Source organism: Aedes aegypti, chromosome 2 (genome assembly GCF_002204515.2).
Source record: "Aedes aegypti strain LVP_AGWG chromosome 2, AaegL5.0 Primary Assembly, whole genome shotgun sequence".
Taxonomy (NCBI): Eukaryota; Metazoa; Arthropoda; class Insecta; order Diptera; family Culicidae; genus Aedes; species Aedes aegypti.
The window spans coordinates 354,619,779-354,643,117 of NC_035108.1; the positions used below are offsets into that span (position 1 = coordinate 354,619,779).

At 37.4% G+C, this 23,339-nt stretch overlaps 1 protein-coding gene across 7 annotated transcripts in view; it reads right to left on the minus strand.

The window, feature by feature from the left end:
• Window positions 1-23,339, minus strand: part of LOC5563777 (vascular endothelial growth factor receptor 1) — a 161,714-nt gene that overhangs the window by 12,470 nt on the left and 125,905 nt on the right. Inside the window, exons 5-10 of one of the 7 annotated variants that reach the window (XM_021846336.1) lie at window positions 19,257-19,404; window positions 14,999-15,013; window positions 4,626-4,777; window positions 4,081-4,570; window positions 3,394-3,569; window positions 3,120-3,170 (exon numbers count right to left, since the gene is read on the minus strand). In XM_021846336.1, coding sequence (XP_021702028.1) covers window positions 3,120-3,170; window positions 3,394-3,569; window positions 4,081-4,570; window positions 4,626-4,777; window positions 14,999-15,013; window positions 19,257-19,404 — 1,032 coding nt within the window. The other 6 variants (XM_021846335.1, XM_021846337.1, XM_021846338.1 and 3 more) reach the window with 6 other exon arrangements.

Here is a 23,339-nt window from a genome sequence, read left to right on the forward strand (position 1 = left end):
GTTTTTGGCATGCTCCGATTTTGGCACCCCCCGATTTTGGCAACAAAATGGATCCGTTTTTGGCAACATTTTTCAATACCATTAAAATTTCTAATTTTTTGTAAATATTATCGTGTCTGCTGCTTCAGTCATTTGAATAGCAGGTGAACTCCACATTGATTCCATTCCAGAGCTCCATTTTCGTCGATATTTCCCCAAATCTCACCAACTACTAAGGACGCTTATTTACTTCAGAATGGTCATTGGTCGTACATTGACAACGTTTCATGAGGCCAATAATCTCCACTCGTATCTCAACTAAAGACCAATCTCTTTTCTTAGGCATTCATATCGAGTGACCAGCCCACTTGAGTCTGCCAGTAGGTGATACAATAAAAAAAACACTTTTTTCAGACAACTTGTTTGAACAAAACATCAGCACCGACATGAGAGCAACAACAAATCTATGACTATGACTATGACAGAGTTACAATCATAAATCTTGTCTCATCTTCTAGGCTCACTGTCTTTATTATTATGCATTTACATACATTGCGCATGTAAAAACACACCGCAATAATAGATACAAATATGTTCAGCAAAATGTTGTGTATCATAAATTGTAATAATTTTCATTAAATAACATGACAAATGCGAATACAGTCCAAACTACAATTAATTCTCAATAATATCATTGAAGCATGCGATAACTACGACTGAGAGTGTTTTAACTTTTTGTCTGTGGTATTGGTGTGTATATTGATCTTTCTGTGTCAACTATTTAAAGCTTCGTTACCTCTTTTCTATAGACTCTGTAAGGCAACATGTCAACATGTTCCTTACGAGCTGAGTCTATGAGTTTCCTAACTGTACTCTGGAGAATCCTTAAGGGATTCTTGGTTTTTGTGAGACTTTTTAGAAATTTTAATTCATGAGGATATCTGCAGATTCCAAGCTTCTTGAGGGATTTTTAGAGTGTATAATTGGTTATTGAGAATTATGTCTGAAATCTGGTGATTCCTAATAAACTCTAGGGCGTCCTGTAAATTTTAAGCGGGATAATGTGAATTTCCAGTAGGATTTTCAATATTTATGTCAAAAGCTTGAGGATTTTGAAAAGGTTCCCAAAGGAATTTGAGGTGTGCTAGTGGTAGCCTTATAATAATAAACTTAAAATGTTTTTTTTTTTCATCGGAGACTTGAGAATTTTCTGCAACATCGCAGCGGAATTCCAAGATGTTAACTCCTAGCAAAGTCCTTAGCAAGCTCCTGAGAACTCTATGCGAGATCCTACGGATGCTTGGCAAGATGCTTCAGAGATCAAGCTTTTTTTCTGTAAATTTCTTATGAGAACCTGAAGATTCCTATGAGGTTCTTGATGTTTCATAACAGGATCCTGTAAATTTCAGTTGATTTCAAAAGGTAGGTATATATGTTTTACAATATATCAAGCTCAATTTAAAATTATTTCAAGTAAAAACTAAATTCTACTTTTACGTCCGGGGAAAAGCGGATATGTGGCCGAGTAAACGCTTTATAAGAAAACAATTTTCTCGTGTTCTCTCATAGTTTTAAGAAAATGTCCAGTTCTTGAATAAAGTTCAATTATGTGATTATTGGTTTTTCAAGTCTCTCATAAACTAAAATTATACATAAAGCTTCTAAAAAATAATTGAAGACGTTGAGACATAAAAACGCCACCAGAAAAACGTTTGCCAGATTTAACATTACGGGGCTATAGATTCATAGCATAGTATAATCCTTCGGAAAAATGCTTCGAAGTGAAACTTTTCGAAGTCTCAACGCCTTATGATTCCATAAAAATGATGTATTTACATTGTAATGATGCTTTCAAAACCAATAGTTGAAAAATAAAATTTAAAATATGGGTTCCGATTTTGGCACGGTTCCGTTTTTGGCAACTGAAAATTTAAACTTTGTTGCCAAAAACGGAATCCCACTGTATTACCAAAGGCGGAGAAACAACCAGGTGACCAGGTTGAGTAAGCTTCTAGAAAGCTATTTTGATGGTAAGATGCTACTGTATGACACAGAGGAGGGGCAAAAAAGCGTTCGAATTACCGCGGGAGTACCTCAAGGTTCAATCCTGGGCCCGCCGTTATGGAATGTAGTGTACGATGACGTACTGAGGCTGCCCCTTCCAACGGGTGTTAAGATTGTTGGCTTCGCCGTCGATATCACCCTAGTGGTCTATGGTGAATCGATGGAGGAAATAGAGTTGACAGCAGCGCACTCTATGTCCATGGTTGACGTAAGGATGACGTCTAGGAAACTAGGTCTGGTCCATCACAAGACTGAGGTGGTGTTGGTCAATAACCGCAAGTCCGAGCAACGGGCGCTTGTCTCGGTAGGTGATTGCACCATAGAGTCCAAGCGATCCCTTAGGCATCTGGAGGTAATGACCGATGACAAGCTCAGCTTCGCTAGCCACGTTGAATATTCCTGTAAAAGTGCATCTACGGCTATAGCGGCGCTTTCGAGTATGATGTCTAACAGCTCTTCTGTAATTGCCAGCAAACGCAAGCTCCTGCCAAGCGTGACACTATCATACTAAAGTATGGAGAATAAGACCGATAAAGACGAAATGCGCATTCAACTGCACCAGCTGGGGTGCCATCGTCACAAAATGCGACATAATGCAATTCCCTGACTATTCGTGTCCTATTTTGAAGAAGAGTTTCATGCTGAACAGTCTTCAAGTGAAAAGTCAGAAATCAATGCGAGTGACTGACAGCGGGCGTATATCAATGCTACATTCTCGGTCCAATTCTTTCGAACGGAATGTATGATAAAGCCTTGATTCTGCGGTTGCCCAGAGAGGTGAAGATCGCTGATTTTGCACTAGTACACGATACTGAAGACGGCCGTACGGTTGAGGTCGAAATACGTGTATCTTTTAAAAGATACAAATTCTAGTTGGAATTAAATGGTATAGTACTAATTTCGTTATTTTTATTTGTTCTGAAAATTTTGTGAGACAGCCTTTAATCACTTGAGGTAAGTTAATCCGAATGAGAACATTTGATTGCTTGCATCTTCCTCAACCATCCTGCCCAAAGGACTAGCTCATCGAACAACACACACACGCATCACAACGCTGCAACGCAAATCAAACTTACCGTCCGCATCACTATTTCGTCCTCTTGAGGCCAGGCAACTAATCGCGAAATCTTTGGCTAACCGAAAATCATTATTTCCAAACCGAAAAAAAAGTTCAAAAATAAGCACACCAAACTGTACGTTAGATTCTCACACTCGGGAAGATCAAAACCTAGGTTGAACATCGATCGACAGCGAATGTACTCGCTTTCTAATCATCGTTTCCAGTTTATGTGGATTTCTTTTGGAACAATATCCAATCGGAGGCATTTTTGGCATCGAAATTATACTTACATAGTGTTTGACGTGTTCTTTGTGCAGCGACTTGGAGCAGTTCTTCCAGGGAGTTTCCGTGCAAGGGATGAAGGCAAACCGCATCGCTGGCTGGGGATACGCGATGGCGGTGCAAACGAAGGTGACCTTCTCGCCGGGCCGGGCGTGGATCGGGTTGATCGACACGACAGGTTTATCTGAAATGGAGAGTGATGAGTTTGGTTTGAGCAATAGTTCTGATTGTAGGTTTGTTCTAAGAGTCAGTCTCTTTTTTGAGTAAAACCGGCCAGAAAGGTTCAAAATGAGATGAAGGTGTCGGAATACACTAAAGGTTTATGTTCCAGTTACAAAAACTGTAGTTTTGTGTGATCCGTGCCAAATTATTATGGAAATGTCTCAAATGACCTTCGGACAGACCCCACGGGACATTCGTATAAATCCGGAACTGACCGTCCGATTTGGGATCCCAGTACAGGCCATGAAACTTGAATAGTGTTGTGTCGAAATTATTGAAATCGGCTGAAAATTGTGGAAATTAGAGCCAAAAGATCACGAACATTTGGTGTGAAAAAAGTCAGGGCGCAAAGCTCAAGGAGTATTTCTAAGCCGCTAATGTCTATTTTTGGTCCCTTTTCAGTCTTTTTCAGGCTTGACGGACCTGAGTATCGTAAGTCTAAACAAGTTTCTCTTGAACCCAAAGATACTCACCCCTTACGTACACCTTCATGGGGTAGGTCGTGTAGTTTAGTTCGTTCTGCGCATGCAGCGTGTACAGTCCCGTGTCGAAGATGGTCGACTTCTTGATGGTGAGCGTAATCCGTTGATTGGTTTCCGATATCGAGTAGTGGTCGCCGGCCTCCAGCGGTTCCGGGTGATCGTCTCTGGTCCAGTAGAACTCCGGCTGGAGAACGGCCTTGTACTTGATCACGATTTTGATGTCTCGCTTGCTGGTGATGTTGATGAAGTCGAGCTTGTTGTCGTCGGTCAGCTCTATGAAGCCAATGTCGGCCTGTTTGACGACGTGCACTTGGGCCGACTTGTGGTTGGAGTGGGAGTTGTGGTCGGTCACTTCACACTGGTAGTACCCGGAATCGCTCACCAATGCTCCGTTGATCGTTAGACTCAATTGACCCACCAGGTAGCCCGGATGATCTGGGTCCGAAGTGACCGACATCCGACTGACGGTTACTCGGGAATTCTACGGAAAGGAAACCTCATTAGTAATGCTCATTTTATCAAATGTTGAAACATACATTGACGGCCAAACGCTTGTTGGGCAGCTTCCATTTCATATCAAATTTAACCGTATCGGCAACGTCCAACAGGCAGGTCAACTCGATCGTGTCGCCCTCTTTGATGTGCTGCGTTCCGTTGATTCGAGGCTTGCGAATGAACTCTGTGACGGCTGTTTCGAGTTGGGAAACAACAAATTGCCCATTCGTCGACAAGGATAGTACAGAATTAGTTACGTTTTGTTGAGAGAACAATTCAAGACTACAGTTAACGACCGAATAAAAAGATCAATTGTAATTAAATAGTGTTACATTAAGGATTAGGTAACAGCTTTAAACGTAAAGTAGTGCAAAAGCGAAACATAAAGAATAGTAACATGGAAACAGTAAGAAATTAATTTACGACATGCCTTAAATCAACTGTTAAATAACGCATTACAAAAGTGTTAGGAAAATTAGCCAATTTACAATGATTGATGAGAGCTTTACTTCAATGAAATATATGGAGTACAATTTTGAGACAATCTGATCAAAATGTTTCAATGAAATGCTTTTGCCTGTTTTCTTAAATACATGGAAGCACAAAAAGTATGATTCAATAGTTCTACTCCACCATTTAAAAGCAATTCGATGGCACATAGGAAATATTCAATTGAATGAATGTCAATCCGTCACAATATTTCCTCACTGGATTTGAATCCGAAGTACTTACGCGGACAGGAGTTCAGTCGACATTGGAAAGCTGAGCTTACAAACATCATAAAAAATCCACTGAGAATCCATTTTCTCAAATTTAACATCAGTCCAATAAAATCCCTATCATTGATAGAATAGCGAACGAGTGCAAGTGTGTGCGCTCCAAGTGACGCAGTTTTCCTAACTGACCACTCATCCAGCGTTAAACAACTTCGATTCAATGGAATGAATGAATCCCGCTTTATTGCATTACCAAACAATTAGGGATTATCCATGAACTATTAGCTTCATCTTTATATTCCGAAGATCAGAATCGGAACATCTAGTTATCTTCGCACACTTCGCAGTCTCCTTGAATAGTTGACGTAGTTTATGGACATACCCCAAGCGAACTCTAATAATCCCGCTTCGAGCTTTTAATGAATCGCAACGTTATCAATAAACTTTCAACTACTACACAGGCTTCAGCACAATCGTCGTGAGTAATCCTCAGTGTACTACTCGAACATGCTGATGATGGAGAGGGGGTCCACTGGCCAGGGAGTGTCTTCACAAAACTCGTGAGAATATCTTTACGTGTCTTCAAAAGTGATAGTTCTTTTACCTCCCGACTAAGGATACATAACAACATAATATCAGCACATGTTATTATGATAGAAGGTTTTTTTTCGAACATAGGTCGTTACAAACTTGATGCAGGGTGTTGTTAAAATAACTAGAATTATGACAAAAAGTGTATGAATAGTAACATAAACATAACAAAATGCGTTTTAATTCTATCAAAAACATATAAATCCAAGTTATAATCTATGATACAAAGGATCAAAATTATAATACTGTATAATATACGGGGTAACTCATTCAGTTACAAGTTTTATGATAAATTATATGACAATGATACTATATTAATTTATTTATATAATTGTTATTTTATATAACAAAGCATGATACTTGCAATTGACAGAAAAATGTATGATTTGATGTTAAATAAGCATTTCAAATTTGACTTAATCACTTGCAATTAGTCAAAAATTAAATGGGAGAAACGGACCAGCCCTGGAGGAGTAAAGACGTGTCGAGTTTTTCGGTCCGGTTTAGTAGTGGATTTTTAGCACACCGGTCGCGATTTATTGAGTGGAAATACGGGAAGATTATAGTGTTCTGTTCGAGGAAGCATTTGCCGTTAGTGGGAGTATCATTTTACACTAAATAGATGTGTTTTTGGCTATAAAATGTTTCACTGGCCAAGGTATTTTTGCGAGAAGTGCCTTTGAAGGGGGTTTTTGTGGTGTGCGTGTTATAGTGCTGAAAACGAAAGAGAGAAGTGGAAACAGGATCTCTGCTGGTGTGGTTGGTGTTTGGTTTCGATTCGTGTTAATGTGTGGGTGGAGTGAGGTGTTGGTAAGAGCAGGACATGCACACGCAACAGAAATGTTGGCATCGGATGATTTGTTGTGTACGCTGGTTGGATGGTCATGAGTGGAGTGGCAGATTTCACTTAATACCCCGAGCGGGGTTACGATGATGGAGAGGCTCTTTTCAAAAAATTAAACTGATCTAGATCATAATAAATCTTCGAACTGTTTAGTAGAATACCTATAAGTAGATGAAAAAACCGAATTTAGTACTATACCATTTAATTCCACTAGAGTTTGTATCCTTTGACAGAAACGCGTATTTCGAGTAAAGAGAAATGAATTATGGCAGAAAGGGTAATTTGCCCATTATTGCGGTATTTCCTATTATTGTGAGTGTTTTGGAAGGCCCAAGCAAGACGAATCGTTTCCGGGACGCCAGGAGTTTGGTTTTCGGTTCGTGAGTTGTGCTGGGCAGTGTTTTGGAAAGCCCAAGCCCGACGATTCGTTTCGGGACGCCGGGAGTTTGGTTTTCGGTTCGCGTGTTGTGCTGGGCAGTGTTTTGGAAAGCCCAAGCCCGACGATTCGTTTTCGGGACGCCGGGAGTTTGGTTTTCGGTTCGCGTGTTGTGCTGGGCAGTGTTTTGGATAGCCCAAACAAGACGCTTCGTTTCCGGGAGGCCGGGAGTTTGGTTTTCGGTTTGCGAGTTGTGCTGGGCAGTGTTTTGGAAGGCCCAAGCAAGACGATTCGTTTTCGGGACGCCGGGAGTTTGGTTTTCGGTTCGCGTGTTGTGCTGGGCAGTGTTTTGGAAAGCCCAAGCCCGACGATTCGTTTTCGGGACGCCGGGAGTTTGGTTTTCGGTTCGCGTGTTGTGCTGGGCAGTGTTTTGTAAGGCCCAAACAAGACGCCGGGAGTTTGGTTTTCGGGTTGCGAGTTGTGCTGGGCAGTGTTTTGGAAAGCCCAAGCCCGACGATTCGTTTTCGGGACGCCGGGAGTTTGGTTTTCGGTTCGCGTGTTGTGCTGGGCAGTGTTTTGGATAGCCCAAACAAGACGCCGGGAGTTTGGTTTTCGGTTCGTGAGTTGTGCTGGGCAGCGTTTTGGAAAGCCCAAGCAAGACGATTCGTTTTCGGGACGCCGGGAGTTTGGTTTGCGGTTCGCGTGTTGTGCTGGACAGTGTTTTGGAAAGCCCAAGCAAGACGGTTCGTTTTCGGGGCGCCGAGAAGTTTTGCTGTTCGCGCTGTGTGAGTGCGAAAAGATATTCGTGTTAAGTCGAGGATGGATTACCAACTGGTGAGCTCGTTTCATGCTTATGATAACACATTTTTTCATGAAAGCGTTACTTTTTTTGTAATATGCAATCAAACTTTGTATGGTTCGTCACTATAAGTGTCGGCATTATGCCTGTTTTATACAATTCTAATAAACATAAAATTTTTGACATTTCTTAAAATATTTTTTGAATTGTTTGACATTATGAATGTCGACGTTTATTTTAAAACTTCTACCAAAGACATTTCTTCTTGAGGCATAAATGTTGTAATTTTCAAACAAACTATGCATGGTTCGTCACTACATGTGTCGGCATTATTCCTGTTCCATATAATTTAAGATATACGCATATATTTTTCTCTTTTCGCCATTAATAAAAACTTCTTTTGAATGGTTCGACATTATAGATGTTGACGTTTATTTTAAATCTTCTACCGAAAACTTTTTGAGACAAAACTAAAAACTAGCTTTAAGTATAAATCGTATTTTTCCTCCTTATCCATGGATCGCATCACCGACCAAAGGTGACTCCCAGATCTTTTCCTTCTTCACTAATAAACACCCTTCCCGTGGTGATTGTGGAGATGCAGAGGTATTCTCGGTCTCTAGAAGCAACAATCATTACACCCTAACATTCCTTCCCCATCCCAACTGACTGTAAGGACTTGGCCGGCGCCGTTATTGATCAATAATATTAGATCTGCTAAAATTGCACTCCGAGAGTAAGCGGAAACTCCCATCCCTTATTCATTTGGATCGCAGTGCAATTATTACCAGTTCCGATCAATCACGGAGTAGCAACCATTGACATGTACAGTCAGTCTATGCTATGCTATGCTATGCTATGCAATTAGTCAAAAATTAAATGATGATCTTAACATTCTGTGAATGTATTGATAGTTCGGCAAATCCAATAGGTTTTTTTTTTCATTCTTCCCAAATCAAACAAACTAATTCATTCTTATCTTTATTTAGTTAATATTTATCAAAAGGTTCCATGATCTGATCAACAATAATATTGATATAGTGTGAATGTTAAAATAATGAAAATAATGTGTGAATGTTAAAATAATGAAGAACACAATAAAATATGTTTCGCATTGTAAATCAAAAACTCAAGTTGAATGAATTGAATACAACATTATAAAATCAAATAATCGGTAGTCTAAACGAAAAGAAAAAGCTTCAAGTATTGTATATTATTGAAATGCATAAGTATGCATTTAGTTTTGTTATAAAGTTGTTAAAAATGTACAAAAAATATATTCAAGAGAAATAAATGTTATATTTTTGTTTTAATATGTTCTGTGGATAACGGAGCATAGCAAAATTATATCATAATATGATATGCATATCATATTCTGATAAAATTTTATTATAGTTTTGTTACAAGCCTCTAGTCGAGCTCTCTTGAATTTTCTCGACTTGCTTCAAAAGATAGGCATATGGTTAAAAAAATCGGAGAAAATGCAGATATTATAGAAGAATTCATCAACGATTTCCTGACGAAATTCCAATATGATTTTTTAGTGCAATATCTAGAAGAATTCGAATATGTATTCTTAAAGGATTTCCCTAAGGAATATCCAAAAGTTTTTTTAAAACAGTTTCGGGATGGATTTCCTGAGTAACTTATTTACGATGGAATTTAGCGAAGTGCTTAAGTTTCAATTACCCATGAAAAAATGATAACAAAATTCCGTTTGTTTTTAGTTTTGTTAATTATTTCAATGAGGAGGTAATGAGCAGAAATGTATGCGACGATTTGACAAAAAATTAAAAACAAAATCTGATTTACCTGAAAAATCTTTCTGGAGCTTTGTTATGATTTTCTAACAATAACCTTAAGATATAACTAAACTAAAAATCCTCCTAAGCTACACCCTACAATTTCTGAAACTACTCCAGATCCCACTATAGGCTTCTGCTGAAAATTCTTCGTAAACTCTTCAGAGAAGAGTTTAAGTTGAAATTACTGAAGCAATTCCCCAATAAAAATATATACATGAGAAAAATTATCTTAAACGTGTTTTGAAGAAAGTTTGTTGAACACTTTTTTAAATTCATTCAGAATAAGGTACACCGAGGCAAGTCAATATGGCAAGATATCTCAGTGAAATTTATGGTGATGAAATTACAGAAACATTAAGGCTCAAAAATCCATCAATCAATTCAGCAATCATCAAAAATAAAAATAAACAGTTTTTTGTTCAAATTTGAAGAAATCCATTACAGATAGTCCACACAAATTTCTCTTCAAAATTTTCTAGACGTTCGGTAGTTCAACTAAAATTTTTTTTTTTCGTATTCAAAGCGTGCCTAACATCCTACAGGAATTGCACTTGAAATACTTCACAAAATTATGCCAAAATCAAGATTTCAAAACGGATTCGTTCAGAAAGTTGTCGCTAGCTTCCAACAGGTTTTGTTTTGGTTTTATGACAGCTATGATTACAAAATCCTCCTGATTTTGTAGCAACTTTAATCCAGTGTCAATGTCATGGAAACATTTTTTTTTTCAAGAGTACTTGAGGTGCACTACATAAAACTTTATCCAAAGTAAGAGCAAATGATACTTATATTTTTCTGTTGCCAGGGGTTCTTAGGAGAACATCATTTGAGGAATTTCAATAGAGCTTAATTGAATTCACAAAAAAGGTGAATAGATTTACACATAGAGTTCCTGAAAGTTTCTCAGGAGTTCCCATTCCGTTTCCCTGAGGTTCTATAGGCTCCTAATGATGTACACAGAGGATCACAGAGTGCCGAAATGATTTCGAAGTTAGTTTAATTGGTTAGAGGCACCCAAATAGTTTTCATCAATTCCCAAGAAGGTTTAAGAAATTCCCTGAATTTAAAGCGGTTTTAAAGGTTTACGTTTTTTGTATTCTCAAGCTACTCTCAGGGACCCAAAAGAACCAAAAGGAAATCTAGGAGTTTCTCGGATAATTGCAAAGAGTTATCAGAGCATAAAAATAATAAGTTAAAAAAGCTTCAAGCCTTTCCTCCAGAAAAATCTCTACAAAAAATCTTGGATTTGTCTAATCTTAGAAATTTACTCATGTTATTTCTTCAGTGATTTCTGCCAGAAATTCCTCCAATCATACTTGCAGAAATTTCTCCTGGTAGACCTCTTGAGATTCCTTCAAGATTTATTCCGGAGATTTCTTCAGGGATTCCACCAGGAATTTTTTCAAAGGTTCCGCCTGGAATTCCGCCAGAGATTCTTCAAGAAAGTACTTCAAGATTTTTCTTCAAGAATTCTCCGAATGATATCTCCAAGCAAATCGATACATGCATCACTCCAAAGACTTTTCCTAGCAATCCTCCAGGAATTCATAAATTTTTTTTGCAGAGTTTTGTTATTGGCCTGTATTTTATTATTCCTGTACAAATGCTTCTAGAGATTCCCTCATGAATTCCTCCAAGAAATTATCCTGAGATTACCTCCAGGGATTCCTCCTAGAATTTTTTCAGGAATTGCTCAAAGAACTCCTTTCCTTCTTTGAAGAGCCCTTGGATAAATTCCTGGAGAAATTGCTGGAAAAATTCTTTGGCCGGCCCATCCCTGGAGGAACCTCTAGAAAAAAAAGATGAAAAAAAGATCCCCTCTAGAAAAAAAGTATGGAGAAATCTCTGTAGTATTAAATGAAGAAATTCTTAGAGTAATCTCTCGAAGAATATCTGGGAGAATCCTTAAGGGAATCCTTGCCTAATCCTTGGAAAATTCTTTGGAAAATGAATATCCGAGGAAATCTCTGGAGGAATTCCTGAAGAAATCTCTGGAACAATTTTTAGATAATCTCATGTAGAGATTTTTCTGTAGTTGTTCTTGGAGGAATTCTGGGTAAATCTCTGGAGAAATCCCTGGAGAGATTCAGGGAATCTTAGGAATTTCTGAAAGATTACCTGGGTAAATTGCTGAATGAATCAATAAAAGGTTACTTGAATTAATTGATTAAGGGATCTTTGAAGGATTACCTAAGCAAATTGCTAAAGGAACCCCTGGAGAATTTCTTGGGGTAATCCTTGGAGAATCCCTGGAAGAATTATGCGGGAGGAACCCATGGACAAATTTCTGGAGAAATATTTTAAGGAACCCATGAATAAATTTTCCTAGAGGAATCTAGGTAGAGATTTTCCTAATGTAATTCCAGAGACATTCTTAGTAGAGTATTTTCTGATAAAATTCCTGTGGGATGATCTCATGGTAAATCCTTGGAGATTTATTATATTATTATATATTTCTAGAAGAATTGTTGAAGGAATCCCCGGAGGAATTTTTGGAAGGTCAAAACGAATCTCAGAAGAAATTTCTGGAGTAATTCACGTAGCGATTTTCCAGGAGTTATTGGAATTTCTGGAGCAAAGCCTCACAAAAAAAAGTTAAGTAAAGAATACCTGGAGTAATTCCTGATAGAATCCCTGCAGCGATCCCTATAGGAGTCCATGTAGCCCTGAAGAGGACTACCTGATAAATCCCTGCATGTATCCTTGGAGGAATCCGTGGAGGAATTTCTGATGGAATAACCGGAGTAATCCTTGAAGAGATTGTTCTAGTGTTACCCCATCTCTGCAAGGATCCCAACTGATTTTTTCCTGAATGACTCCTTGAATGAGTCTCCTTGAGAATCTCTGAAATAATATCAGGATGAATTCGTGGAGGAAAATCTGGAAGAATCCTTGGAGAAATCTCAGTAAAAATTGCACTTGCGGAATCTATTAAGGATTCACTGAGAACGGATTCAAGCGGAAACTCCTTGCGAAATTCTAGAAAAATCCCTGTAGAGATTTTCCTGCAGAAATCCCTGCAACAATCCTTGGAAGCAGAATTGCCGAAGGTATTCCTGGAACCCTATTGGAGCTGGTCACAAAAATCAAGGTGATCAAATGTTCTTCCCGGAGGAATCCCTAGTGGAATCTCCGGAGAAATTGCTGTAGCAATTATTGTGGATTATCTCGGAGGAATTTGAGCTGTCACATGATGGTCTGAAAATCTCCACATTACACACTACCGGAACCGGTTCAGGAATTTTCTGACGAAATTCGGCCAAATATAATTGTTAGTACCCTTGGTGCTCCTGTTAATCGGAATGAAAAATCATGAAATTTGAACCGTCGCGACATACATGCGATTGAACTTCTGAAACAGGTTCCAGGTGCCCTTTTATCCAAAGTGCCCATACCCACCAAAAATGTCCAAAATTCCATTCTCCGGGTTAATATCTCTCATATAAAGCTAAAACAACGAGAATCGGTTCAAAAACGGATTTTGAGAGCTTTTCAAAGTCATGGGTCATTGTAGACCATTAATGTATAAAGTTTGTCGCTTTTTTTGCCCTCTTAGATTGTTCAAATATCGTGTAGATACGATTTTTTACATTCCTAATTAACATCAAACCTATTTTCTTTTTTTTTATTTAGTCCTATTTTCTATTTTCACTTATAAAAAATAGTAAAAAAAAAAAATACTTGACGAATTATCTAGATTGGTCATTTTTTTTGAGACCTTCTTGTAAGAAATTCTATAGGAATGTAATTAGACAAGGCTTGTCTAATTTGAAGAAAAATTCGCGAGAAAACTTAACGAAATATCTAAATTGACCACAGTTTCTAGAGGATTCGAAATTCTATGCGAATTTTACAAAATGTCCGTTATTCGAAAAATACCCTACACTAAACCAGGTCATATATTAAATTGAACAAATCAATGATTCTTTGATTTTTTGAAGTTTTTGATGACGATTCTCGCATTTTAAAATATAAATTCCATTCTTAAATACCCTAAATATCCTAGATACAAAATTGGACCTAAAACCGGAACCAACCGAATTTTAATGCGTGAATCAAAATTATTATTCATTTGTGATTTTTCCTGAAGTTTTCATCAGAATCGATCGAATGACGGCGAAACTAGAGAATTTTGAGACATTAATGTCGGCACCCAGAACCAACCAAATATGCCTTAAAATACTATGATTCTCATTAGCAAAGCCGTGCCCATACTCTCTGGGATACCCTATAACACAATTTCCACATTTATATACTAATAGCTTACTTTACAAACAGTAAAGTATTTGTATTAGTGTATCGTGTGACAAACAGGTTTATAACTTTTTCCAGTAAAGTCGTTTCCATCCCGGAACAATCCTCGACTGAACCGAGATTCGAACCCAGCCATCTTCAGATTTCTAGGTGTGCGTTTAACAACTGAACTAAAGAAGTACATTGGATTAGATATATGTACTTTCGAACAGACCCAAATTGACAATAATGCTGCGTTCATTGTTGGTAGTTGCTTGAAATATTAATGTTCTTAAATTTGCCCATAAGAAGAATGTATAACATATTACCATTACTCTTACATTGCTGCATCCATATTAGTCACTATAGCGACAGCCTTATGCCGTTGTGAGGTGCTACAAGAGGATTAGTTTTAAAAGAAACACAATTAATTGAGTTAGTTAACATTGATTTGGCTTTGCCAATTACTTCGAAGCTTTTCGACGTCATGAAAGACCACCAATTTATAGTCAGTTGAGATTTCCCGGTATTATGGTGATATTACGTGAACTTCTACTGATGTTGCTACACTAATGCCCCACATGAACCTGCCCTTTAAAATGAGCTACATTCCCTACAGCAGCCAATCGGATATGGATGAGAAGACGCACTGAAATGGTTGTTGGTAAGGAAGTTTTCTACGAAGAGGCACCCCTCGAGTTAAATTTATGTCCACCAAGGGGTTTCCGCCCGGAACCCGCACCGGAAATGAAGGGTTACACCATGACATCGGGGTTAGTTCCATCTAAAAACACGTTTTTTTTAACAGGAAAAACAACACAGAAAGAAGTGGTATTTTTAGTTGGCTAGTGTGTGAAGTTCGATCTATCTCTAGAAGATGGCTACAAAGAGCGAGCGGGCCAAAGGATCAGTTTTATGTGATTGGAAGGCTTGACTGCGTTTTTTTTGCTTGCACGGCAACAGAGTTGGATTAATTGGTTTTAGCCAGAAGGAAGGAGCCTGAGGTGTGTTCGTTGTTATATTCGGGAAAATTAACGCAAAACCGCATACCTTGTTCAAAATCATCTGCGACAGGGCCGGATCAAGGCCGGATGAAGGGGAGGGCAAAAACGCGATGGGCCGCAAAAACACGCGTTTTGATGAGTTTTTTTTAATATTTTGTCAGTCGGTGGTTTTAGGTTTTAGGGTGGGTTAGGAATTTCGAGGGATGGGATGTTGACAATTTGGATTCGTCCGGTTATGGAAGAGAAAAAAAGAATATCGATTAGTATTAGTGCTACAGGTAGTACTGAAGCTGGTGTGGATTGTTCTGTATCTAGTTCCTAGAGTTTGTTCCCAGTTTTCCATCATAATTTGGGTGATGAGTTTTATGATTGAATAAGTTTCACCCTAACACGTAGAACATATAAATTTTTGCCCAATTTGACGACGCCGTTCACTCGTCATTGAAACATTTCATGTATTTTATTTTCAATTTTTTATTAATGGTGGCATGCTGTTATCGATGTGATCTAATGTATGATCGGTGATATGGTGAATAGATGTTGGCATACAGAGGAAGTAAAATCATAATATCCACTTTGAAACATGAAAAAACGGGGATACAAACAGAAATAATGCAGACTAAATAAATGAGAAGACGCTTTCAGTGGTTAATTAAATTTGGTTGTCTTGTATAGCGGAATACAAGGTTTGGTATCCTCGCAATTTTTTTATCGAATTGAGTATAATTCACATATCAATGGATGACCAATTTGAATTTTAAAATTCCATAGATTCTTTAAATCACTGAGATTATGTTTATTCGGTTTAGGATTGAAAAATGAATCAGATTTATATCAGGATTTGGATTGGATTTGGACTGGATTTGGATTGGATTTGAATAGGATTGGATTGGATTTGGATTTGGGTTGGATTTGGATTGGATTTGAATAGGATTGGATTGGATTTGGATTTGGATTTGGATTGGATTTGGATTGGATTTGGATTGGATTTGGATTGGATTGGATTTGGATTGGATTTGGATTGGATTTGGATTGGATTTGGATTGGATTTGGATTGGATTTGGATTGGATTTGGATTGGATTTGGATTGGATTTGGATTGGATTTGGATTGGATTTGGATTGGATTTGGATTGGATTTGGATTGGATTTGGATTGGATTTGGATTGGATTTGGATTGGATTTGGATTGGATTTGGATTGGATTTGGATTGGATTTGGATTGGATTTGGATTGGATTTGGATTGGATTTGGATTGGATTTGGATTGGATTTGGATTGGATTTGGATTGGATTTGGATTGGATTTGGATTGGATTTGGATTGGATTTGGATTGGATTTGGATTGGATTTGGATTGGATTTGGATTGGATTTGGATTGGATTTGGATTGGATTTGGATTGGATTTGATTTGGATTGGATTTGGATTGGATTTGGATTGGATTTGGATTGGATTTGGATTGGATTTGGATTGGATTTGGATTGGATTTGGATTGGATTTGGATTGGATTTGGATTGGATTTGGATTGGATTTGGATTGGATTTGGATTGGATTTGGATTGGATTTGGATTGGATTTGGATTGGATTTGGATTGGATTTGGGTTGGATTTGGATTGGATTTAGATTGGATTTGGATTGGATTTGATTCAGATTCAGATTTAAATTCAGATGCAAGCTCATATTCAAATTTAAATTCAGCAGATTCAAATTCGGATGCAGTCAATTGAGGTTCGAATCCAGCTTCAGATTCAGATTCCGCAGATTAAGATTCAGATTTCTTTTCAGATGATTCAAATTCAGCAGAATAAGATTTAGATTCACATTCCGATTCAGCAGAAATAGTTTAAGATTCAGCTTCATGTTCAGATTGTCATTGAGATTCAGATTTAGGTACATAATTCAGATTCAGCAAATTCAGATTCGAATTCAGCAGATTGGATTTAGATTCCGATTCAGATTTAAATTCAGATTCAGATTTAAATTCAAATTCAGCAGATTCAAACTCGGGTGCAGTAGATTGATGTTTGAATCCAGAATCAGATTCAGATTCCGCAGATTAAGATTCACATTTCGATTCAGCAGATTTAGATTCAGATTCATGTTCAGATTGTGATTGAGATTCAGATTCAGATTCAGGTTCAGAATTCAGACTTCAGATTCAGCAAAATTAGATTCAAATGTAATAGATTTAAATTTGGATACAGCAGATTAAGTTTCGAATTCAGGTTCTGCTGATTAAGATTCAGATTTCAATTCAGCAGAATAAGATTCAGATTCAAATGCATGTTTAGATTGTTTTACTTTAGATTCAGCTTTAAATTCAGATTCAGATTCGAGCTCAGATTCAGATTCGGATGCAGTAGATTGAGGTTCGAATCCAGATTCAGCTTCAGATTCCGCTTATTGAGATTCAAATTTCGATTCAGCAGATTCAGATTTAGATGCAGCAGAATAATATTCAGATTCATATTTGTATTCAGCTGAATAAGATTAATATTCAGATTCATGTTCAGATTGTGATTGAGATTCAGTTTCAGGTTTAGACTTCAGATTCAAATTCAGCAGATTCAGGTTTGTATACAGCCGATTGAGTTTCGAATCCAGATTCAGATTCAGATTCTGCAGATTAAGATTTAGATTGCAGAATAAGATTCAGATTCAGATTTCGATTCAGCAGATTTAGATTAAGATTCAGATTCATGTTCAGATTGTGATTGTGATTCAGACTGAGATTCAGATTCAGTTTTAGACTGAGATTTTATTTAAGATTCAAATTTAGTGCCAGCAGATTTCACACTCAGATTCATTGAGATTGAGATTCATCTTCAGATTCAAATTTAAGTTCAGCCTCAGATTTAGATTCCGATTCAAATTTCAAATCAGTTTCAGATTTGAACTCAGATTCAAATTCAAATTCAGTAGATTCAGATTTGGATGCAGCAGCTTGAGGCACGAATCCAGATTCAGATTCAAATTCCGCAGATTAAGATTCAGATTCAGATTTAGATTCAGCCGATTCAGATTTCGATTCCGCAGATTAAGATTCAGATTTCGATTGAACAGAATTAGATTTTGATTCCGATTAAGGTTCAGATTGTGATTGAAATTCAGACTCAGACTCAGATTTAACTTCAGATTCAGCAAATTCAGATTAAAATTGAATTTCAGCAAATTCAGGTTCTGATTGAGATTAAGCTTCAAATTTAGATTCACCTCAGATTCAAGTTCAGGTTCTAATTCAGATGTAGATTCCTATTCAAATTTAAATTCAGATTTAGATTCAAATTCAGATTCAGCAGATTCATATTGAGATTCAGCTACAGATTCGAAGGCAGATTCAAAGTCAGATATAGATTCAGACTCAGCAGATTAAGATAGAGATATTGATTCAGCAGATTCAGATTTGGATTCTGCATATTCAGATTTATATTCAGATTGAGAATAAGATTCAACAGATTTAGATTCTGCTGATTCAGACTCAGATTTATATACAGATCCAGATTCGGATTCATATTCAGATTCAGTAGGTTCAGTGGATTTGAATTCAGTTCCAGGTGCATATTTGGATTTGGATTCAGATTTTTATATAGAGATTTGCTCTATAATTTAGAAATTGAACAACCCCTTCTCAATTAACCACCGAAAACGTCATCACAAAAAGCGAAAAATGACAGAGAATAAGAGATACACATAGAAAGAGAGACGGAGAGCGATAGTTACGACTTCCAGTAGATCGGAACGAACTCGATAGGAACGGTGAACTAGATGGGCCCAGCGGGCGCGAACCATAACCAGCGGTGGTGATGTACCCTGCTCTACTACTAAGCCTGAGGAGTCTGCTAGATCCAACACCAGAGCTATTAAGCCTATTGTTGCTGTAGCTGAAGCCGTTGTCGACGTCGATAGTTCTACTATTGCGTTCAGCTCCGCTGCCGCCTTCTCCATCACTAGCCGCCGTATTGTGGCCGTCGAACTCATCTCCGTCGCCAGTAGCGTATTCGGAGTACTGCTCCGTTTGGTTGGTCGTCGTAACTTCGGTTGTCCAGGTAGAGGGAAAGTCGGTGGCAAGACTCGAGACGGGTTCACTACTTCTAGACGTGCGATATTTTCGTGCGTTAGTTGTATCGGAAAATGGGGAGGCGACTGAAGGTGGTGGTGCTTCCACAAGGTCTTCGTCGGCTGACGCCGGAGATGAGTCATTACCATAGGCCAGACTGGTGATGTTCGACGGGAGCGGAAGCCGACGAGCGGTTCCTAGTTTGCATTTCGGGCTGAGGTTAGTTCCATTCGTTAGCAACTTCAACTCACAGGATTCCATGACGTCCATCTGGATGTAGAGTTCGGATGCGCTCGGGTGATCCTTGGCACGGCAAATGTAGTGGCCACCATCCTCCAACCGGTTCGGCCTCAGGACGAACCCAACCGATTCGGAATATCTGTAGTTTTCGATTTGCATCTGGTGGAAATTGGATTACGGTGTAATTAAAACAACAGTTAAACGGGTAACGGGAAAGTTCATATACGATGGCACCATAACTGCATCGCATGATGCAATTACGTTGGTAATCGTCTATAGCGCAGACTGGTGGTGGGTAATTAATCGGTAAAGTGTTTGATTGTTGTAGAATAGTAGCAGAGGTCGCGCTTGTTTCCAGAAATAGCGCAGGACAGGAGTTGTAGAAAGGCTTAGAGACAGATAGAGAGTGTACACAGAGAGGGAAACCTCCGGAAGAGGGTGGCGCGTCGATGTTTGAATTATGAGCACTATATAAGAGTTGTTATCAGTAATTACAGTTTCATACACTATTTACACGGGCTGTGACATGTACCAGTTGACCCCATAGCTGTTGGCACGACGTTGAGTGAATGTTCGTTCAATTGTTTATGCAGCGAATAGTAAAGCTTCAATTAAGGCTGGGAAAGTCTGATCTTTAAGAGACTACTTTGAGAGCTTTTTCAGGTTTTACATTTTTGAAATATATAATCCAAAATTGATTTTATACCTATTGATCCCTGTTAGGAATAGTCCCTTAGATTTTTCGTTGAATCTCTTGGCAGAGGCAAAATTTTCTTCAACGGTGGCCATCTTTCTTGGACACTGTCTTTAGAAATAATCTCTTAGAAAGTCACTTCTAAATATCTATTACAGGGTGTACACTGTACATCCATCCGAGAAATTCGGGAAGAGTGGGAAAACCCAGGGAATTCCAGTTGGCCGGAGAAAATAGGGAAATACCCGGTTAAACACAGACATTTCTGTTTGTTTCAATTTCAAGCAATGTGGACGATACTAAAAATAATCAGGAAGGGAGACTTCGTAAAAACTTACACATCACATCATGACTAGCATTTGGTAAGTGGCTTCTAGAAGGATATTTAGTAAATCCTAGCATCTAAGTGGTCTAAGTGGTTGCCTACTGCAATTCCGGACAGAATCATTAACAATTTTTGTTTGGCGGATTTCTGATAAATTTGTCTGGATTTCTGCTAATGTACGATATTTTTTTACGGTTTTATAAACGTGAATGTTGACGCTAAAGGCTTATTCTTCACTTTTTACAGCAAATTCTTCTAACATTTTTTGAGACTCTTAATGAATAAGTGGTGAGCTTGTTAAGAAGAACTATTGCATGTTATTTCTTTGGCCAGGCATAGTTTTTGTCATGAAATTGACTATTAAACTTTGCTCTGTTGAACAACTAACGTAAAATTAATAATTAGATATACTTTGCAATTGGATTAAATGGACTACTTGATGTGAAATTACCGTAGAGTTAATCGTCTTCTCGGTGACAATCGAACTCACTACTCCCTGTTCTCTAAATAGGGCGTATATCGTGATGTAGAGGTAACGCGCCCTATCTAGTGAACAGGGAGTCGTGAGTTCGATTCTCACCGAGAAGACGAGCAAATTTTTCGAAAATTTCACATTAATTTGTCCATTTATTCCAATTGCAAAGTATATGTAAAATGTAGTTTTACGGCAGTTGTTCAAACTTCCACTCGTTTTGTTATCCGTAAACGCTAAATCATAATTAAGAAGTATTTGCCCTACTGTTAAACTTTGATTTGAATTTAGATACACAGAGCAGGAATAATTCCAAAATTTATTCGAAAATCCTATAAATTAGGAAGGCACTCATGCAACTCCCTATAGTTTCGCCAACACGGTTGAAACCATTTTCTTCAACACTGAAATATGTTGATCAACGGATTCGAAATTAAGAAGTGAGTTTCGACAAAGAAAAATAAATTTACATATCTGAACAAAATTTACATTTGGTCTCAGGGCAAATTTTCAGGGCCGACAATCAATAACAGTTTGCTAAAAAGATGCTTTGTGTTGGGGTTTTCAATGAATCGATTATATATGTTTGTCCAAAAATCTTTCATAATCATCAAAATTATCCATGAAAAGCTCACATCAAGTCTTATATTATACATATTGAGAAATTTTGTATAAAAAAGAAATAGTTGCAAATGTTTCATTACTTAATTATGCATTGCTTAACCGTCTGGTTGTGGGAAATAAAGGTTACGTTGTCTGTGTTTTGGGATCGATATGCCCCAAACTCAAATTGCGATAACTTCGCGAAATTTGAACGAATTTTCGATTTTTCTGTAGCAGTGTAATTTATTTCTGGATAGAAAATTTAATTTAATTTACCTGAAAACTATTAGAAAATTCAGCAGGAGGATGGTTCATTGCGGGGAGGAGTTAAAGTGAAAAAAGGTCTAAAAATAGCTAATTTTTGGAACATTGGACGCTAATATCAGAAGCAGTTCTATACAAAATTATGCTTTTTTCGGTAAAGATTTGAAATAGGGAAAGGGCTACAATCAATGAGAATATAAACCGAGCTGTGGAAAAGACATTTAGTATGCGTGACATCCGTGTACGGTGCATAATGTTTCACAACTACAAGCGAGTGAGCTCCCATAAGAAGCCGTGTAAATTATTAGTGACGTAGTTATTTTTGTATACGTTTTTTCTCTTTGCCATAACCATTGTTTCTTCTTCCTCACCTTGTTATATATTCTCATAGGGCTGCAATGCATAATATTTGATTAGTTGGGTTTATGGACAAAAGGTCGAAAGGACAAAAGGTCGAAAATGATTAGCTTGATGGGAAATTTTTCCTTCTTTGAAAAACCATTTTCGACCTTTTGTCCCTTGTTTTTTGTTCTTCGACCTTTTGTCCTTTCGACCTTTTGTCATAGATTCGATTAGTTGGGGATTTCACCGCATAATGGCAGTAGCTAAAAAAGCATGATTTTCTTATTCCCCTAAGCGTCTATGACGTTCTGTAACTAGTTCTTGGGATAGTCCTAAATGCTGATGATTTGGGATATTGATGTCTTCGGCAAAGTTGCACATTAATTTAAAGCAGGCCTACCCAACCTTTTTAGCTCTGAGCGGTTCCATTTGAATTCGAATGTCGGTTTACTTTTGTATTTTTTGATTTGGATGAAATTTTGCACATGCTTTCTTTATGCCCAAAAATGCCTTTTTGCATCATCGGCTCGCCATTTTGACTCTAGCCTTACTTTTGAGAAGGGCCTAAGAACAAAAACCCTTAATAATTTTCAAAAAATTATAACTTAGAAACGGTTTGTCCGATCAGTTTGGTGTCTTCCGCAAAGATTTAGGTTATTGTTGGGACTATCTGGAAAAAAATATACACTGTAAAAAAAAATGTTGTAATTTTTTATATATCGAAAATAAAGCTTAAAAATCAATTTTCTCAAAAATCAAAAAATTTTTTTTTATTTTTTTATATGTTGAAGTAGACAAAAAATGAAGTATTTTGCACAGTGGGTCAAGATGGAGAAATCATGGACAAAAAAGTTATGATTTTAAAAAAAAAGGTGAATTTGTTGAAAATGGTCATAATAAACTTTTCAAATGTTTCGGTAGCAATTAGCAAAATTTTCTCATATACCTTTTTTGTTGAAAATTTTGCGTACTTTCATAAAATCGAAAAGCATTCAAAAAGTTTATTTAGACCATATTGAAAAATCAACCTTTTTTGTTAAAATCACAACTTTTTTGTCCATGATTTCTCCATCTTGACCCATTGTGCAAAAGACTTCATTTTTTGTCTACTTCAACATATAAAAAAATAAAAAAAAAATCAAAAATACGATTTTTGAGAAAATTGATTTTTAAGCTTTATTTTCGATATATAAAAAATTACAACATTTTTTTTTACAGTGTTTATTTTTTTCCCAGATAGTCCCAACAATAACCTAAAACTTTGCGCAAGGCACCAAACTGATCGGACAAATCGTTTCCAAGTTATAATTTTTTGAAAATTATTAAGGATTTTTTTCTTAGGCCCTTCTCAAAAGTAAGGCTAGATTCAAAATGGCGAGCCGATGATGCAAAAA